The 20,357-nt window shown below is 40.1% G+C and overlaps 1 protein-coding gene across 2 annotated transcripts in view; it reads left to right on the top strand.

Moving 5' to 3' along the window:
* Positions 1-20,357, top strand: part of jph3b (junctophilin 3b) — a 54,335-nt gene that overhangs the window by 18,183 nt on the left and 15,795 nt on the right. For both annotated transcript variants that reach the window (XM_040035352.1, XM_040035343.1), the window contains exons 2-4: positions 1,620-2,106; positions 3,278-3,643; positions 18,210-18,334. In XM_040035352.1, coding sequence (XP_039891286.1) covers positions 1,620-2,106; positions 3,278-3,643; positions 18,210-18,334 — 978 coding nt within the window. The remainder of the gene's footprint in view (positions 1-1,619; positions 2,107-3,277; positions 3,644-18,209; positions 18,335-20,357) is intronic.

Genomic DNA, 20,357 nt, shown 5'->3' with positions numbered 1-20,357 from the left:
GTTTTTTCAAATTCTTCATTTCGTATTTGGTGGTGAGTCTAAAACATTCCCACACAGATACAAATTTTGATGACATATATATATATATATATATATATATATATATATATATATATATATATATATATATAATCTTAAACATATGGATATTCATAATTGCTCTATGTGTGACGGTGTTAAAGTTTCATTCCTACAATTTCTTAAGGAGACAATTGGGTAAATACAGGCAAATATAAATGAGAAATTATTAATACATTTGAGTCTACATGTATATATGCTGTAGGTTTTGGAAATATTTCACACTGTATACAAAAGATGGCCTCTCCTGGGAGAGCATGCTGTGGCTTTTTGGATTGTTTCATTGAAACCTCCATCGCCATCTCGTTTTCATTTGTTTGTTTATTTTTGTTTGTTAACATATTTGTAAAGGGGGTACACCTGCTAATGTGAGCACTGGCTTGGCAGCAATTAATTGACAGCAGTGTTAAGTTACAGTCCATTATTTACTAATTGACTTTAGTTGAGTTCCACTGTTATCAGCAGATATATTAACATTAGAGACCAAAACCTAAACATGTTTATTTCTGCTGATGGGTATTGTTAGATCCCAGTTACCCCTGTACACAAAGTCTGGACCGACCTGCTCTTCTTGTAAAGAGTCTGAGTGGCTGATCCTGTGGGTATTACTTATCTTCCTGTATATTGTGACCGTTTTACAGAAAGACTTCCTGTTCATGCACGTCTGTCATTCAGACTCATTACAGAATAATTATTTTCACTTATTTTGTTCAGTTTATAATGCTGCATTTCAAGTTAAATTACCATTAGTGCAATCACATCCGTATATATCTCTGAACTCCATATTTAGGGACAGATATTAACCTTTAAAGCCTGAATTGTGAAATTGTTGCCAGAAAATTTAAAGTTAAATTTAAAGTTTTTGAAAATTAAGCATTTATTCAGGCAATTAAAAACAATCAATTAAATATTAATGTGCTTAAATTAGTTTTAATCTTTTTATCATATTTGCTACATCCCACATTTTTTGCAATGTATTGATTAAAATTTATCGTTTATGTAAGTTTGGACAAAAATTAGGCGTTAAGGGGTTAAATCCCTTATTTAGACAGTCTCAGGTGGATGAGGCCTCGGGGATCTCAGTCTCAGACATTATGTTAACAACAAACTCTATGGGGATTTAACTTGAGCTGCCCTACACCCATATAACAACTGCACTTTAACACTTTTGTGTTGACGACAGGTATTTCTAGGCAGCACCTTTTGGCACATTTTAATTAATGCGACTGTAAGTATTTTGCGTAACAGCTGACTGAAATGATCACTTGTGAAATCCCTCATTTAACCCATAAAGAACTCCATTTTCTTCCCGTTTTTGAATTCATTATGTATCTGACTCTGTAGCTGTGGGAACTATAGTGTCAGTCGACACAGTAAAGGTGTACAAATTAATCATTATGTGCAAATTATTATCACTTCATGACTTTCATTAATGCCATGAAGCACTGATTGTTGTCAGTGGTTGGGATTTTGTTATTTGTTTATGCATCTCCATGTGATCTTGATCAGGTCTAATGAGTGTTTTCTTCTTTCCCCCTCAGGAACATTTCAGGGTCAGTGGGTTGGCGGGATGCGTCATGGCTACGGAGTTCGTCAGAGCGTCCCTTACGGTATGGCAGCCGTTATCCGCTCCCCGCTTCGTACCTCCATAAACTCTCTCCGCTCCGGTTCAGAGCACAGCAATGGGACAGCTCTGCTGGACCGGACTGGGGCAGTGGTTCCTGGTCCTCCCCCCCTTCCCGGCACGCTGACCACCAGCGTCTCCATGTGCAGCACAGGCAGCAGCGGCAGCAGCCCCGCGGTGTCTCGGGGAGGTTTTGTGCTGACGGCGCACAGCGAGGCTGAGCTGCTGAAGGGGAAAAGGAAGGGCGGGCTTTTTCGAAGATCCATCCTGTCAGGTCTCAAGCTGAGGAAGTCAGAGTCCAGGAGCTCTTTGGCCTCCCAGAGGTCTAAACAGAGCTCATTCAGGAGTGAAGCTGGCATGAGTACCGTGTCCTCTGCTGCATCTGATATCAACTCTACCATCAGGTAATGGCACGTGGACAATAGAGGTGGTAGGTTTGGGCTGCTGCAGGATACCAGATATAAAAGACCCACAAAGACCTTTTTGCACATATAGTTTTCATCCAAATTTGGGGCAATCTGCCAAACCTTTTGTTCTCAAACATAATTTTTCATTAGTTTGAAGCCTGTTTCACGCTGTATACTAGGGCACCAGTTTAGCTCACTGGTTGAGCAGGTATGCATATGCCTTATGACTAAAACGCAGCAGACTGGGTTCAACCTGCAGCCCTTTCCTGTCTACTCCACACTGTTTAACTATCAAATGAAGGCAAAAAGCCCCAAAATAAACCTTAGAAATCCAGCATAGTGTGTTGGTTAACTAAAACTGATCCTTCCTTGACCAGTTCCACTGTAATCATACTGATACCCATCATCGTTGTCATGTTTTAGTTATGCAATCTAATATATTTATCCCTGAAAAGTTCAAATGTACTGTAAAAGTCAGACATTTAACACTCTAAGAAATTCTGGCAGGATTTTAACTCAACAGCAATGTTTACTTGAAAAGTATGTCAATCAAACATGAGTCTATCCACCAAAAATCATACAAATAACACCACCTACTGTGGTCTCATTTCTTGATTCACGCAAGAGGAAGTCTAGCTTTGAAAGATTGTGACTGGAATGACTTTGGAACGTGGTTAGTCCAACGTGGTGAGTCAGATATCAACTCTGTGGCAGGGTAGTGGAATGACGTACTATGAAGTGACCTGTCCTTCATTTGGAGGACAGGGATTCAAGGAAAAAACAAACACCCATTCTTCTTAAGTGCCTTTAAATGGATTGGCATGCATTCCAAAGGAGACTATAGGTCAAAGGTCAGTATGTTGGTCCACTGGACTGGTGCCTGAGGAGAAGTTTAATGCCAGTTTCATTCATCGCATGAACTTCAGCTTCTTAATCTGGCTTAGATGTTACATGGAAGTGCTTGGCGTCAAACTCCAGGTATGCTGGATTGAGCCGGCTTATTTTGAGTTGAGTCGCCACCTCGTAACCTAATGGCTGGCAGTAGTAGATATTCTTAATATAGTCACCGTGGCACAGAAGTCTGGCTCTGGCTGTTTCATTTCAACATTTTATGATCCTTCCATGATTGATTATTTACTATTTTAATGTAACCTTTCACCTTTTCCAGCCTTGGAGATGCAGACACAGAGCTGACAGTCGCTGAAGACGATGTGGACGCCACAGCAACAGAGACCTACTGCGGGGAGTGGAAGAACGACAAGCGGACCGGATTCGGCGTGAGTCGGCGGTCCGACGGGCTGCAGTACGAAGGGGAGTGGCTCAGCAACAAGCGGCACGGCTATGGCTGCACCACGTTTCCTGATGGCACAAAAGAGGAAGGGAAGTACAAGCAGAACATCCTGGTGAGCGGCAAGAGGAAGAACCTGATCCCCCTCCGAGCCAGTAAGATCAGGGAGAAGGTGGACCGAGCCGTGGAGGGAGCGCAGAAGGCAGCAGATATCGCCCGGCAAAAGGCTGAGATTGCTCTTTCCAGGTAGGGAATTACAGGCGCGATACCTTTTAATGAAGTCATGTTCTAGGTCCTGGTTAATTTAAAATTCAAGTGGTTTGAAGCTGGCACATTTCATCTGAACTGTGAACATTTTTTATAATATACACCAATCAGAATTTAATGATACTTGAATCAACAGATGATGCCAGGTGTGGGGTTGCTTTAAGGCCACTGCTAATCAAATCTCACCCACACAGCCCTGATCAGGCAAATTCTCTAAGTGTTAATAAAAAAACAATAAATAAATAGTCATTAAGGGAAATTCCCCCCTAACTTTATAATTTGTCGTTTACTGTTATAGAGCAAATGCCAAGAGCCTGAGATTGTGATTTGCTTTGCTTTTCTGACCTTCCTCATATTTACAGCTCTGCAGTAATCATCAGCAATAAGGCTAATAGCATATTTCTTGAAATGTTAGCATATTTACTAAAAATGTTGTTGTGAAATTTTTCTTATCTAAAGGCAAAGAAAACTATTATCTGTTATACTATGCTGCCTTTCTATTAGCAGAGGATGCTAACCAAAAATCAGAGAATTTCGTCCCACTCTTCTTCACAATGCTGCTTCAATTCATTGAAATTTGTTGTTGTTCGTTTATGCACAGCTCTCCTGAAATCCTGCCAGAGCCTTTAATAAGGTTGAGGTCTGGACATTGACTGGGTCATTACAGCGACTTGATTCTTTTTTCCTTTTCATTCATTGTGCTGTAGATTTGCCGCTGTGCTTGGATGTTGCGTGATGCAGTTTTGGCCAACATAGATTAACAACAGATTAGAATACTTTGAAGACAGAGGAGTTGGTGGCAGCAAGACAAAGTCCAAATCATCAGCCCTCCACCACCGTGCTGACAGCTGGTGTGAGGAGTTTGTTCAGATAAGCTGTGTTGGGTTTTTGCCAAATGTCGTGCTGTGCATTATGGTCAGACGTCTCCACAGAAGTCTTGATGCAACTTTGCAAGCCTGAGCTGTGCTGCCGTGTTCTTTTCAGAGAGAAGAGGCTTTCTTCTGGGAGCTCTTCCAAACAAGCCGTATTTGTTCAGTCTTTTTCTTATTTTCCTGTCACAAATTTCACATGGTAACTGGGCTGTAAGATGTAGCTCTTGGGTTTTTCGTCGTTTATCTGAATGTTGCATGGTCTGAAGTTGTTGTGATGACCATAACTGGAAAGATTTTGTAATTGTGTTAATACACACCTGAACTGAATGCTCGGGACCAGCAAACTGCCAAAATTTCTGCCTTTACAGAGTTGCTCGCACTTTCTGATGATCAGTTATTTAAATGAATCTGATTAGCAGCACCTGGCTGCTACTTACTCTCTCTTGAATCCTTTAGAAGCAGTAAACTCGCACCTCACAGGACGTGTAATGTTTAAAACGATTAATATGATTCTATTGTAAAATGGTTCCCATAGTTTAAACAACTTGTCCATTATATTGCCTCAATGACTTTTATCCTCTTTATTAAGTCAGCTTACTAGGTACATCAATTTAAACATGTTCATAGCAAAACTGTGTTTCCAGGCTCTGGCACGTCTTTAATAAATGAACAAGTTTTACCTGGGGTGAGTCAGAACCCCCAAGGAAGATGGCAGTGCCAGGGCTGCATCTCAAAAGCCCAGGCATCAACATGTTTATATCCACGGGGTGCTGTTATGTGTTAATCCATCTTAAAACAGCTGTTTTTCGTCTTTCACCTGTCCATCCTCTGCTTAAAAACAATTGCTGATGGCTTTGTTTTACCATGTAATTGAGATCAGTGACATATTAAAAATAAGATTCAGGTTAAGGTGAAATTAGGGTTACAGAATGATTGAAATTGGCAAGCCAAACAAGCCCATCTGGAGCTGTTAAGACTCTGATAAAGCTGTTCTGCTGAATGGAGATGAGGTCTGATTCTCATTAAAACTGAGTTCATTCAGCTAAAACAATGAGAGCAGTCTGTCTGATGATGTTAATGGGCTTGCCCTGACCTTCTTTACAGCTGCAAGAAACTTTTGGACAGCAATATAGAACAATTTTTGTTTTTTTATTTGTTTTGTTTTGTTTTTTTACAGCTAAGGACTCAAAACAGAAAGTAATTAGCTGTCCTGGGACCTGAAGCCACAGATACACATTGATACTCTTGTCAAGTGGGGACTCATCAGAAGTAGGCCCATGGCCTAGTTTGTGTCCAGACCTTGTTGTTTCGAGGATCCAGGGTATGGCTACAGTACCTCTGGTGGTGACAAAGCTGCTGCTTTTAAACTCTTTCTGTAGAGCTTAGACAGGAAGGAAATAACAGGTACCAAGGAAAAAACTGGAATACAAATGAAAAAAATTAAAAGCCATTATGAGATGAAACGCTTTGAATTCTTTTAAAAAACATGAAGTTGTTAAATTCCTGATCAGGCAACTCAAACTCAAACATCTCCATGTAGATCTCTTGCCACCTGTAGCATCTATGTTATGAAAAGTCCTGCTGTGATTTTGGAGTTTTAGCATCGACTTGGTACCAAAGTGTGACATCCCATGTAAAGAGAGAGAGGGGTTCTGCATCTGTGCATTTGCGCACATATATCTAAGTGACATAAATTTTGTCAGCTGGCTAAGTATGTGCTGTCTTTCATGAACTCCATGAAATCCACATGCAGAATTTGACACTGCACGGACGGCCTGCACAGCAGAGGCGCCGTTATTTGTGTAACAGATTTCACACCCTTCGTACTGTTTCTGATTTGTTCACACTGTTTTCTTTTTGATTTTTTTTCATGTCATTGAGCCAAACACAGAAAAGCAAACTAGCTATTGTTCGTGCAGCCAGAAGTTGCCTTCATGCTTTCTGGAGCACATGGTCGAAACGCTTGGACGTATTAGAGAGGAGCGGACCCAAAGATGGCACCTGCTCGCTTAACCTCTTAAGCCCCAAGCCTAACTGATCTCCTGCCTTTTGCCCCCGTATCAGGGGGCGTTGGGTCTTAAGAGGTTAAATAAACACATGAGTCCCTATATAAATGTGTCTGATCTTCTGGCCCCACTCACATTAACCTGCCTAACATTGTGATGACTTAAGAAATTTAAGGCTCAGTTTGTAGGTTTTGTGTTTGTTTGTTTATTATAAAATGGAATGCATTAAAGTGCTTTGGAGGACTACTGGTAAAACTTAAAGCTTCGATTTAAAGGCTTAGCCAGATTCTGCTCTATATCTGTGAGATAAGTGTTTAGTGTGTGCAAGTTGACTATTTTGAGTTAAGATATTTTTCCTAACACAAGAACACAGGAGCAGTGAATTGGCTAATAAAAATGTCTGAATCTTCCTGGATTTTAAAGCTAGTAATCAGTTATAACATCCTCCGACTTAAAGGTTTGAATGTGGGTCATAAAATAATTTATATATAATCCATACATTTTTTTGGGCTGTGGATCATTGTCCTCTCTCAGTTTTGGTTGTGCTTCACCCAAATATGAAGATCTGAACTTTGTCTGTGACTTTGTGTTTACATGGTTTGTTGTCATGTTAGTATTGTATAGCTACAGATCACGCCTTTTCTTCTGCACAACAGATACTGAAGAGTGTGATTAGAAACAGTTGGTTGCAGAGTGACAACAGTGTCAGTCAGCGTGTGAAGCAGCTGTCTGAGCTGTGTTTTTTTCTGATTAGCAGTTGACCTTGGAGCAGATCAATAATGCAGTAATGTTTTGCACTCTGTTAATGATGTACAGCATATACGTTTAGGAGCAGATCGCCAATTTTCCGCAAGATGTCAAGTTGCTTTCTGAGATGGATGAGCTCGTTAAAATGGAAATATTGAAAACACCAGAGGGTGTCAAAGAAATGATGTGAGGTGGGACGAAGAGAAAAAGGCATAATAAAGTGAGAGAAAAAACCCATTAGAAGTGAGGGCAGATTTCCGCATTATGCCAACAACACTGGCAGAGCGCCTGAAAGAGCAGAGAGGCTGAATTACTCTCTCACAGACTAACCTGCTCTTGCTTATAAGCTTACCTGTGTAGATCGTGAATGAAGCTGCTGAACATGTCTGTGTTTGTAGAGTGCATGCATGAGGAGCTGAATAAGTAAAGATCCAATCCTATTAGTCCTGCTGACGGTCTTCCGCTGAGGGCAGTGTGACCACAGCGAGCTACAGCTGCTCAACTAATTCCTCTCACGCTGTTGAGAAGTCACGTACATAGAAGAAAGAAAAACAAATTAAAGGTAGCAAACACATCAGCCGCTCGGTTTCTTATATTATGATGACAATATATTTGCATTCGTAGTGACTTGTAGGCTTTTTACAGCACAGGCCAAAACACCATACTGTAGGTTGGCTCACATAGTTTCCATGGTTTCATCTTTCTTGTGGGAACTACTTTATGAATTTAACTGTGCTTAAATGCTCAACGTGACAGAGACCATTTTTTTAAATTAAAAATAAAAAAGTGCATTAGTTTGCTGTAGTAGCTAGTTGAGTTATGGGTGAGTAACTTTTGCTTCCAGTTTACCTGTCGATGCTAAATTAGGCTTCAGATTGTGGACCTTTCTCTGGACACAGACTGATACATCTGGGTCACTCTGTAAAACACTGAAAGTGCTGACTTTTGGTTTTAAAGGCATAAAAATCCCTTCAGTTCACTAAATAGTCATATTAGTTATTGGCGTTCAAATAAACAAAGTTTATTCATCTAATATTCAGTGTTTATCTCAGTCACCGTATTTAAAATATATCTAGAATATATTTATTTAAAACTTTATTTTAAATTTCATAAAATATCTGCCACACAGAATGACGTCAGTGGTGCGACTTTTACTTTGAAATAATGACGTTTTTCTCGCTTTCAGAGGTCATTATATTCCGATTTTAAGCCTAGTGTCTTCCTTCATTTTTAATAAAATGCCGACTTATTTAACAATTTAACTTAAATTTCATTATTGGTATAATTCATTTCATACTCGCACGGTTTCCTGGTTTATATCTGTTCTTTCCTTGTCACCATTTAATTCTGTGTTTTGCACCAGTTTCATTTTTACTCTTTCTGAACTCTTTTTAAAAAATATATATATTCTAGGTCGCATATTCTGTTCTTTGTTGCAGTCATACCTCAGTTTTTATATGTTTATCCAAAATACAACCTAAAATCTTATCCTAAGTCTCTAACATAACATGAAATGTAGCTGTGTGGTTGGAAACGGTGCTTTGCAGCTTGATCTTGCAGGTCTAAGACATAAAATATGGAATAAAGACTAATGCCGTAAAAGTTAAGCTAATGAATGCTGAGTTAAATTGTGCTTGAATATTTGGAGGGCAAGAGCTCATGCACAAGTGGGTAGGCCTGAATTATTTTTGAGGAGGGACGGAGTGTCCTTGTTTAAAGTAGGGTGCCACTCTATGCATGCTTAAAGCAGATAAACCCAGATCTTGACACAAACAATATTTAAATGAACTTTTTGCATGATAGCAGTCGGAGCAAAACCGAAACTAGGCATCCGTATCAATATAAATAGTTTTGCAAGGTGTGCTGGGATTTTGAGTTAAATGCAAACTACGATATTGCAGGCGTTTGGGCATATCTTTACTTAAAATAGCTTGTGTCGTGGTTGTGTTTAAGAAACAAACTGGTAGAGTGTGTCCCTTCTGAGCTGCAACTGTCTTCTTAGACACATCTTCATGTAGCTTTAATCTGTGCTGTGTTGTGTTTATTGAAGCCCTAGTGTGACCACAAAACTAGCAATCTAGGTGGCGCCCGTGGACAACTGCTTTTGTTTTTCCAACATTCTGCAGATTTTTGCTGTCTCTTGCTGTTGAGTTTCATCTATTAAAACTGCTACGTAGGACACCTGTGTGTGAACTTAAACATGGATGTCTAAATGACAGCAATTTGTATAAAAGGGAAACATCTATTCCACTGAGAACTCCAACTTAGGGCCCTCATTGGACGTTTGTTTCAACTATCTGAAAAAACTCATGTAAGGTCTTCTGAATGGGTTTCATCAGATAGGGCATCTGGCATAAAAAAATCAAAAATGCGGAGCTACCTGCTGTGGTGAGCCCCAGCTGAAAGTAGCTTTACTACCGCATTAGCAAAAATAATGTCTGTAGACTGTGGGACGACTGGCGATCCCATTGCCTTTGAAATGGTTGCTTCAAAGGAACCAGGTCTGTGACCTCTTGCAGTCAATTGCTGCCTTCAAAATGACTTTGATGTATCAAAATAGCAATAACAAGTCAAGAAGAAGGAAAACGTCTGCTAACAGTTTGGGATTGAATGGACTGAAGTTGGCAAAAAACTGATAAATTTGTGAAAATCATAAATCGGTTGCTTCTAGATTCACAGAAATGCTTATTAACTGCTTACAGTCAGAGTCCAGTCTGAGATTGCATCACCGTGGCAACCCCTTAGAACCTCATAGATGTTATACGGGAATTCAAAGATTCCTCCACAAAATGGGACGTAGTTTCATCAGGATGACAATGTAACTGCAAAATGGCACAGGCACTTAATATTCAATTTAATTCATTTTAATTTATGTATCTGCCACCAAATCACAACAGGAGTAACCTCTACAGCTACAATAGCAGAGAGAAAACTCCAACAATCAAACCACCCCCTTTGAGCAAGCACTTGGCAACAGTGGGAAGGAAAAACTCCCTTTTAACAGAAAGAAACCGCTGGCAGAACCAAGCTCAGCGAGGGGCAGCTATGTGCTATGACCAGATAGGGATTGTGGGGGAAAGTATATATGAATGAATATAGGAGTATAATGAGAGTATAATCAGTTGAATCAAGCAGTCATTCTGAGTCGAAGAACTGTTTGACTGCCTTGAGATCAAAAACAGTTGATGCAAATACTTGTAATTGGACTGCAAAATAAATCCAATGCAATCACTGGGCAACAACCGATTTTTCCTAGTCATAAGGAGGTTGTTGTTCTATTTTTACTCTAGCGTAATTGAGTGTTTCCACTGTTACAAAGCCCACAGTCCACAATAGGAAGGGCAGTGTTGGCACAAACACACCTGAAATCACAGACTCATCTGGAACCAGTTTTTTACCTTTAGGTTTTACTTTCTGATTACTTTCATTCTTACTCACAGTTTGGTTATGTTTAGCCCAGGAAATTACACAGAGAGGTAAACATGTGTATGAAAGAACCATTTTCTAGTAAACATGTAGAAGCTTATACAAGTAAGGCATTTTAAAATCACTTATTTACACATAACTGGCACATAGGTGCAAAACTGTGGGGTCGAAACCTGGTGGGGGGTTCGGGGGGGTTCTTTGGTTTGCTGATTTGTTGTCAAAGCTGTGGGCAAGATGTGCCAGCTCAAGGGCATTAAGGGGCAACAATATGACAATAAACCCCTCTGAAAGCATGGATTTGTAAACACATCATCCTGAGTTGGGTCATTAAAAGATCATGATGTCAATTGATTGAGTTGTTAGTGAATGCTCCAACCTAATTCAGGATGTGTTAAGCATTTAATGTTGTTTCTGTGGAAACAAAATGGTAAAGTCCAATTTATTAGTATAGGACATTTATTTTGGCTTGTTTTTCATCATTTAACATCAGGGTTCTGAGACTGGAGCATGAAGTTGTCGGCATATTGCTGAGGTAACATGCAGATTTTACTAATTTGATGAGTAACAAAGTGGTGATGCTTTAAATATTTGCTCAGAGCAGGTTGCTGATTTAGGATAACGGCACAACTTTATTTGCCCAGAATAACCTAACTGTACGTACAGTTTTAGCCTGGCCTAGCTCTCCGCTCTCCTACACACACACACACACACACACACATAGAAATGTCTAACCCAGATTCGGGCAGCAATGTAGCACAGCACAGAACAGCCTCTCTGTATGTGTGTGTGTGTGTGTCCCAGAACAGAACAGCAGGGTATTTCCTTGTGGAACACCAGGAGAAACCCTGAGAGGTGAAACAGTCACAGGATAATTGCTGCAGTTCTCTTTGAGCAAAATGAAAGCACAATGTGTGAGGATTTGTGGCCCTTTTTCGTCGATTTCTTGCTGTGTGTATGTGCTTCTAAAATTGTCCATAGGCTGAGTTTGAATGTACATCCTACTTGTTCCTAAAGGCAGGGCAGCAAGCAGTGAGGTCAGGGGTCAGGGTTTATCTCCTGAAGAGAATACAACAGCTGGTAGAAATTCAGGGTCAGCTGTCCACGTGCCTGATGTTACAGTAAATCCCAGATTTGTTTATATGTGTGAGTGTGTGTGTGTGCGATTGTGCGATACCAAGCTCATGTGCCCTGATTACTGCTGTCACATGTGCTGATGTAACTGATTTCTCATCAGGCTACCTGTGATTAGTCAGTACCAGATAAACACACCAGTGACTCACTGTGTCACAGGACTCCAGTCGCTGAAGTTCTGTGACCTCGTTTCATTGGTAAGCCTAAAGTTCAGCACAGACACACACACACACACACACTGAGTTTCCATCACTTCACAGGGCGTTACACTGACTTACATTCATTTGCCGGTGATTTATTCTAACTTTAATCCAAAACTGTATTTCATACTGTGTACTCCAGTATTTACACTTACTATTGTGAGCATGATTATATGAAGTACTGGGGCTTTGCAGTCACACGACAGCTAACCGCATGAGTTTAGCCTCTCTCTACCAATTTGGATGTGTGACAATATAGAGTCAAATAAATAAGGCCTAGACACTGCCTGTGACTACTTAGCAAACACCAGTCACAAGGGAATAATGTGCATTTCCTGACCAGCTGGCAAGTCGTTGCTGAAGGCTGATAAGAGCTGCTTTGAAACAGTCACACAGGCCTAGAGACGAGTGACCCCCTGGAAACCACTGGTCTCTGTTTCTGGTTGGCGTGTTTTAAGGCTTTTAAAGCTGTTTTACTCCAGCTCAGCTAGTAGCTAGCAAGCATTTGCAGACAAGTTGACATCTTCTGTGCAAAGTGTGGAAATCCCAATGCCGTAAAAGCATGCCTGGATAGAAAAAACCCACAGTGGAACACTAAAAGTTATGGATTGGCCTCCATACGTGGAAGTTTAGGAACAGAAATATCCCAACTGAGACACAGCGGAAGTGTCCATGCTGAAATTGACAGATTTACCTTATGGGGGCTTGTTTTTGTTGGAGTCCCGGCACTGTTTAGACAGATTTATATCCCCACAACATGAGTAATACAGACACACACACTATTAGCAGTGATGCAAACCGGAAAGCTTTGTGAGATATGAATCATCCTCATCATCATCAACTGGTTCAGAGCGATGACAGAGATGATGGAGGAGCTTAGAGCGTGAGCCCCGGATTAGACTTTCTCTTTCTGTCTCTTTCCTAACCTCATCTCATTGCACTTTGTTGTCTTCCTCCGTATCTCCTACATCGCTCTGTTTTCATTCTCCTCATGTCCCCTGTCCTATTATTTCGCCCGTCCTTTTGGCCTTGATATCCCTGCTCATTTAGTGTCCTCTGAATGTGTCACGTTTTAAGCATCAATGCGGCTTTCTCAAAGTGTGCCGTCAGTTAAGGAACATTTAGAAGGTGTCTCCGAGATGTAAGTTAGATGTGGGGGTAGGGATTGTATTAATATACAATATTTTATTAAGCCTTATTTATTTCTTTTAGGGATCTATTTTAGCACTACTGTGCACAGCAGGTGCTCTACATAACCTCTGTGGTGCAGATACTGTATCTGTAGTAGCCATCATATGTTTTGAGAAACTTGCTTTTTTGTTCCCTAGCAACAGCCCCAAACCCAAAGATTTGCTGTCTGGCATTAAGTCAGGCCACCGGTTTGTTTCAGATCATAGACTGTATACAAATGATGAATGTAGACAGGTTTAGACAGGTCCACGTTTACAAAGTGAAGCCGATGCTGAAATGGCTTTAAAATTTGTTCTTTTTTAACACCAGCAGGGGGCGACTCCTCCGGCTGCAACAAGAAGTTTATTTATATAGACGTGTATTAGGAAATATATCTACTTCTCATGCAATATGTGACCTCAGTAAAAACTTTCTTGATTAATTTATTGTCTCAAATGCTAATTTGAAGTCTTACAGTATGATGTTAAATAGGTGATATATGAGGATAAGCTTTCAGGCTGGCCTCTGTTGTGATTGTCACTAACACGTGAGCACAGAGTACACCCTGAACAGATCACCAGTCTATTGTAGGGTTAACACACAGAGACAGACAGCCATTCACACTCACATTTACACATACTACAAGTTTACGGCAAGCTGCCCCTAATTATTTTTCATTGTATTTATTTTTTTTATGTGTTTGCATGGTCTCCCTGTTCTTGTGCAGACTGCTTCCACCTACAGTCCAAAGACATGCATGAATTGGGTTAACTGACAATTCTGAATGGGCCATAGGTATGAATGGGAGCGTGAGTGATTGTCCGACTTGCTCATTTTGGTCATCCTTTTATTTTGATATCTCAAATTTTACTTTGAAATCTGGAACTTCGGTCAGCTACGTTTCCCAACAGCACAACAAAACCTTTGGTATCCTATTTATTTTTATTTTCTTAACTGAGCTTTGAATATGATAAGACTATGATAGTACTAAAATCCAGGCCTGCATAAAAATATAGCAGCAACAGTGCTAGCTTGTTTCCTCCTGTCCACTCCTGCCATGAATAGGATACCACTGGTTATCCTCCTTCCCACAATTAACTCGACAGTGATTTGGTAACGTCGAATATGTAACGTCTTTTAACTCAATCTTTCTTTCAGTCTCACACCAATCTTCTTCACTCTCCATCCTCACACTGTACCTGTCCTTTGTCCTCCTTCCCTCCTCCTCATCACCTCCCTCCAGCTCTGCTTCCTTTCCTCTCCTCTTCCTGCCCTCCATCTGTAGCTCTTTTTTTTCATCTTCTCTTGGACAGGATGCTGTGTTGTATAATCGAGCCCTCTTTGAACAGGCAGCTCCTTTCTCTCCAGGCAGTTGATTCATCCAGAAACAGGTTGTTCCCTGGGAAGACGGGAGCCGGACAGGAAGTTGTGGAGGAAAGGATGACACAGAATTAGACAGAGAGACTTTTTTAAGAGTGGGTTTGTGTGTTCGTGACATTTAAACCACATGAAGATTTTTTTTTATGTATTAAAAAAGCACTATCCTTGATTATGCTGTGTAAATTAAGGAAACAGTCTTTTCCCTTTCTTTATACCTCACCTCCCTTACAACCAGGAGGCGTGCACTCACATGGTGGTGTTGTGTATGCTGTGAGCCTGACACAGTGGATGCTGGCAGAGAGTCCACAGAGGGGAAAAGAGAAACAGAGAGGCCGAGAAGAAAAAATCAATAGCCATTGACATGCAACACTGCATCAAGACTGTTACTGCCCAGAGAGGGAAAAGGGACGGATGGAGAGGCTTTTGTAGACGAGTGTAGAGCCCTTGGATAGACAGAGGAAGATAGGTGAATGGAAATAGAGAGATGATGGGGAGAGGAGGGTTGTAATTGAGAGAAAAGATCTATTTGATATTACCAGAGAGAAAGAAAAGAGGGTGGGACAAGAGGTACATGAAAAGGGGTTTGTTATAAAGAAGGCAGGGGCAATTAGAGAGAGGCAAAAAGAAAAATGAGAAATAACAGAAAGAGTGAGAGAGTGGTTTTAAAAAGGAGACTGAAAAAGAGGCTGTTAGTGAGATGAAGGGGATGTGAAAAGCCTGACAGCCTGAGAGGCAGTGAGATGAATTATTTTGTGATAGTAAACACATTTTCAAGCAGAAGATTACAGCGCCTGTAAACAGATGAATGCATGCTATCTCATCATATTGTGGCTCTGTAGTAATTGTCCCGCCGCAGCTTCTGTTTGAGGTATCATGTAATATGCTGATGCCTGCGCGTGTTTGTCCCCTTCTGGCTCAGGTGTCTTTTATGAAAGAGATTCCATATAAACACAAAATGAATAATGCCGGTTCTGTTAATAAGAATACCCCAGAATAAATGCGTTATATGGGCACAGCAGTGATGTGATTGATGTAGGTGTGTTATTCAAGCTTCCATAATGACAGGAAAAGTGTTATTATACAACCAAAGCATTATGACCTTTTCTCCAGTTGTGTTTTTTTTTGGCATTCATAAATTTTCTCCTACTTAGACATAATTTCTGCACAGAGTAAAAATGACAAAAATCACCTGCTTGGCTCTGAGACGCTCTATTATGCTCGTTTACACCTCAGTTTATTTATTTATTTATTCAATTCTTGGACTTTACTAGAGGTGCTGTGCATGATTCACATCTCAAAAAATAATCATTGATTGTCTTATACTGCAGCACTTCAGTTCATTCACTCTCTAAAATTAATCGTTTTAGCTTCTCTTCTTTAAAGCACAGCCTTTAAGCCTGCTTTCTTCTGATTGGCAGAAAGCAAAATGTTTTAATAGCAGGTGGGTGGAGCTTCTGTGGTTATAGCTGATGCCAACAGTAGGAAAATAAACTGCCTGGAACTGAATATTTGGCTCAGAGAGATACTTAAGATAAGATAAGATAAGATAAAACTTTATTAATCCCTCGGGTGGGTTCCTCTGGGAAATTGTACATACACTGACCTCACTTTCTAAACTTTATCCATGTTTAATATGAACATTTGTTGCCCTGGAAACCCAGATAACCCACCTTCTCTGGGGGAAAATACCCATACAGCCAAGGTATGCAGAAGAGCATTTCTTTTAATGCACGATATGTCAAAGTAGCAGAAGCACTGTAACTACACAGGGCAAGGCCTTACTGAATGGTTTGTTGAATATGAAAAACATATCAGTCTTATGCTGTGACTTTCTTGGTTATCAGATTTCAAACCACTCAAATAGTTATAGTAGGTTTTGGACCTGCGTGTCAGACAGCGCTTTCTGCCATTTAAAGCACTAAATGAAGTTCTTTTTTTTTAAAGAGTGGTGAAAATCCCTCCATTGGATTTCCAGGAAGGTACAGAATCAGTAAAAATGTGCCGTGATGCTGTGATGCCCAATATGACTGCTGTTGGCTTTTTCTGCTAGTTTGAGAAACAGTCAGCCAAAAAGGTTGCTCACACTGTCTTCGCTTTTTATATAATGAGCTAGATACTTAGCAATGTTTATTTAAAAAAAATCTATTAAAGGGAGTCCCTGTTTAGAATAACTGTGACAATAAACAGATTTTAACCTTCCTTTTAACTATGCAAGTGTTCAAGCTACTACAGTACGACATCACCCCTTGGGCTACAAACACTGGGATCTAATTAATGGAGCAAAGTCGGTGTGTTCTGTAGGTGCTGTGTGAATAAGCCGGGGCTCAGCCACAAATACCCCTGTATCAGTGAAAAACTGAAACACTGTGGAGCATTGTTGGCACTTTTATTGTTCGAAAGGTCAGTTTCTAATGACTTTTTTAAAATTACAGTATTTTTGGACAGTGGTTTTTCTCTTATTCTATTCTTTTCCTTATCTCCCTCTAATGTACTGCACTGTTTGTTCTTAAAAGCATTATATTCCCTATTTTTAGACATGTATAGCTAAAAACTCCTACTTTACACTGTTCTACAAACTTTTTATAAAAATAAAAGAATTATAGCCTTAACTGTGTCTACTTGTACGCACAGTTGAAGCCATAAGTGCAAAAGCCCCACCCACTCTCTGGTCAAACCTTCTTGCAATGGTCTGCCAATCATAATATGGTTGCTTGAAGGAAGGGGAAAGGAGACACAATTGATTATTCCAGCTAGTGGATGAACTGAGGAGATGCACCAGACGATCAAGGATTATTTTTGTGGCTCGATTTTCTCAGTGTGTTTTTTTGACCTGTCTCTCTCCCCTAACCCCCAACCGGTTGTGGCAGATGGCCATTCCTCCCTGAGCCTGGTTCTGTCTGAGCTTTCTTCCTGTTGAAAGGGAGTTTTTCCTTCCCGCTGTCACCAAGTGCTTGTTCAAAGGAGTTGGTTTGATTGTTGGGGTTTCACTGTATTGCTGTAGGGTCTTTACCGTCCAATATAAAGTACCTTGAGGTGACTGCTGTTGTGATTTGGTGCTATATAAAAATAGAACTGAATTAAACTGAAATTTTGAGCTGTAGTTCATGCAAACGTGCTCTAGTATAGTCCAAGCATGAAAACGTGAAACTGGAAATGAACAGAATGGGTCTCCCTTAAAGATTAAAGTTAAGGTTGGCCTTTTGTGCTGTATTCATTTATGTTAAACTGGTATGTTTTAAAATAGACTGACTTTAAAGGGTTTTCATGATCTTTCACTTAGCTTTATCTCTGACCGCTTAGCACCATAAACACCAGAATGTAGTAAAGGGAACAATGGTTACAGTCAGGGCTGAGTCAGTTACTAGATTTAGTTTCATATTTCAACATATTTTTAGGGGAAAAACATTCCTGATTTTTTTAAATACATTTCCCAAACAGTTTCTCTCCCTCTTTTACTTTTACTATGGTTTAGCTGTCCTCATATGCGTTTTTTTCAAATGTTTGCTTCATTTAGTTGCTGCTGTCAAAATGCTCAGCAACAGAAAATTTGCTCAGAAAATTTGTAATATGCTATATAAATTAAAGTTATTATTTTTACTATTCTGTGTTTCAGGACGGCTCACGCACAGGGTAAAGCTGAGGCGGCGGTAGCAGCAGCTCAGAAGGCCCAGGAAGAGAGTCGCATCGCGAGGGTCACTGCCAAGCAGTTCTCCCCTTCTTTCCAGCACCCAGGAAATGGTGGGCAACCATACATGCACTGATTAAAAATTTTATATATAGCACATGTTCATATCCGTCTCTATAGAGATCCAGAAACCAAGCCAAGCAGGCAGCAATACGTAAGCATACACCCCGAACACACAAAACACATCAAGAGCTGTGTGTGTGGTAAAGGTCAACGCCAACCACCCTCCAGCTTCGCGGTTTTGCCACTGTCACTCATACCTGTAGAACGCTGCAGGTAGCCAACACAGTCCAACATGCAGCGTGACACACACGCACACAGTGACTTCATGCCGTGCGCTGTACACACACACGGAGCTGAGATGACAGTGATTGTTCTTTTGCCGTCAATTCTGCTCGTCTGCTTCTTCGCACAGCTAAAAAAACCTCACGCACACAGAGTTGTGAGAGCATCTTTGTCAACAAGCATCAGCGCTGACATTTTGCAGGATGTTTGTTTTGATAACCTGTTTCGATAATCATCATCTACCTTACTGTTGCCGCCTCTTCTGCTTTCTGACAAAAAATAAAGGACTGTATAGAAAGATGTAAAGGTGGAATGGATGAGAAGATCGATTATGGAAGGATCTTTACACTTCTTCTCCTCCCAGTTTAACTTTTGTAAATGTTTTTTTAAACAGGCTTATAAAAAATCAGTGAGATGGCTTGCGTTTTTATACTTGACATATTTTTTTTTTATGTGGAAGGCATTGCCAGGCAACTTTGGCACCATGTAGCTGATTTGTTAATGTTAATCAAGTGGACTTTGAGTGGAGGGAAACTGCTGCAGTGCACAAGTCCTTCAGCAGGCACAGAACTCCCTACTGTGCTTTGTTCACTGTTTACGTAACAGTTTCAGAAAAACATGGAGAGTAGCTAGAATATTCACAATTTACCGTGTGATATTTTTTAAAGTTAGACATTGAAGATGTATTTTATTTAAAGGACCCTCAGCTGTTTCTCAGCAGAAGAGAAACCTGACCCTTTAAAGTCTGAACCTTCAAATAATTGCCAGAAAATTCAATTTTTGTGAAAATTCAATGTTTATTGAGCCATCTGACATTTTTTATTAATTTGAATTTGTGTATATGACTTTTAATTTGCATTATATTTGGTACATCCGTCATGTTTTTTGTAATTTATTGTTTCAAAATGCATTGTGCAATTTATTTATTTATTTATTTATTTATTTATTTTTGTAAAAGTCTCAAAAACTCACAAAAACTGTATGTATCAAATGTGATACACTAGCCATGAACCCGGCATGCTTGTGCGTGGCTTGTCCGTAGTTGCTGTGCCCATGTTGTAGCTATTTACTGTCAGAAGGGGGCAGTGTCCTGGTTGGCCCGTCACTTAGGGGCTGCTATGGAGAAAAGTCATAATTTACAAAAAATACTTATCAAATACTGCAACCATTGTTTGCACTTTCCACAAATGCTTTTTGAAAAATGTTTTGTACAGTTTTTACTGCTCGCAGAGATCTTGACATCAACTCTTTTCTGTTCAAGCCAGCTTTTTAATCAGTCAGCATTTGACCTATGACCAAATAGTCATCAAAAAGGAACCTGACAAACCAGTGGGTGACATCTACCTACAACCATCTCTTATACTGTGTGATTGGGCTACACACTGCAAGCTTTTTGGTGTTTTTGTGTTGTTAAATTCCCACAATCCCAATGATCTGCACAAACAGAGACTTACTTAATAATGCTTTTTTACTACAAGCCAAAGTTTCACATTTTACACAAACATTTATTCATTTATTCTGGGCTTTTGAGCACTTATCCTCTGTCACATATACACTGAAACTCTAATGAATACACTGTATCGGAGGAATTTGGGGTTCAGTATTTTGCCCAACAATACTTCAACATGCTGACTGGAGCAGCTGGAGGTTGCTGTACCATAAATGCTACAGTCGTCTGATGACTTCCCTTCTCTTCTTCTTCTGTCTCCTCTCCTATGTGCTCTGTGCTCTGTCTACCCCACATTGCACATGCACAGCTAAATTAATTAAATCAAATGAATTATTTTTGCT

Source organism: Simochromis diagramma, unplaced genomic scaffold, assembly GCF_900408965.1.
Source record: "Simochromis diagramma unplaced genomic scaffold, fSimDia1.1 OVJJ01000333.1, whole genome shotgun sequence".
In the NCBI taxonomy this organism is placed as follows: domain Eukaryota; kingdom Metazoa; phylum Chordata; class Actinopteri; order Cichliformes; family Cichlidae; genus Simochromis; species Simochromis diagramma.
Note: the sequence above shows the minus strand (reverse complement) of the source record. Positions and strands in the feature narration are given on the sequence as shown.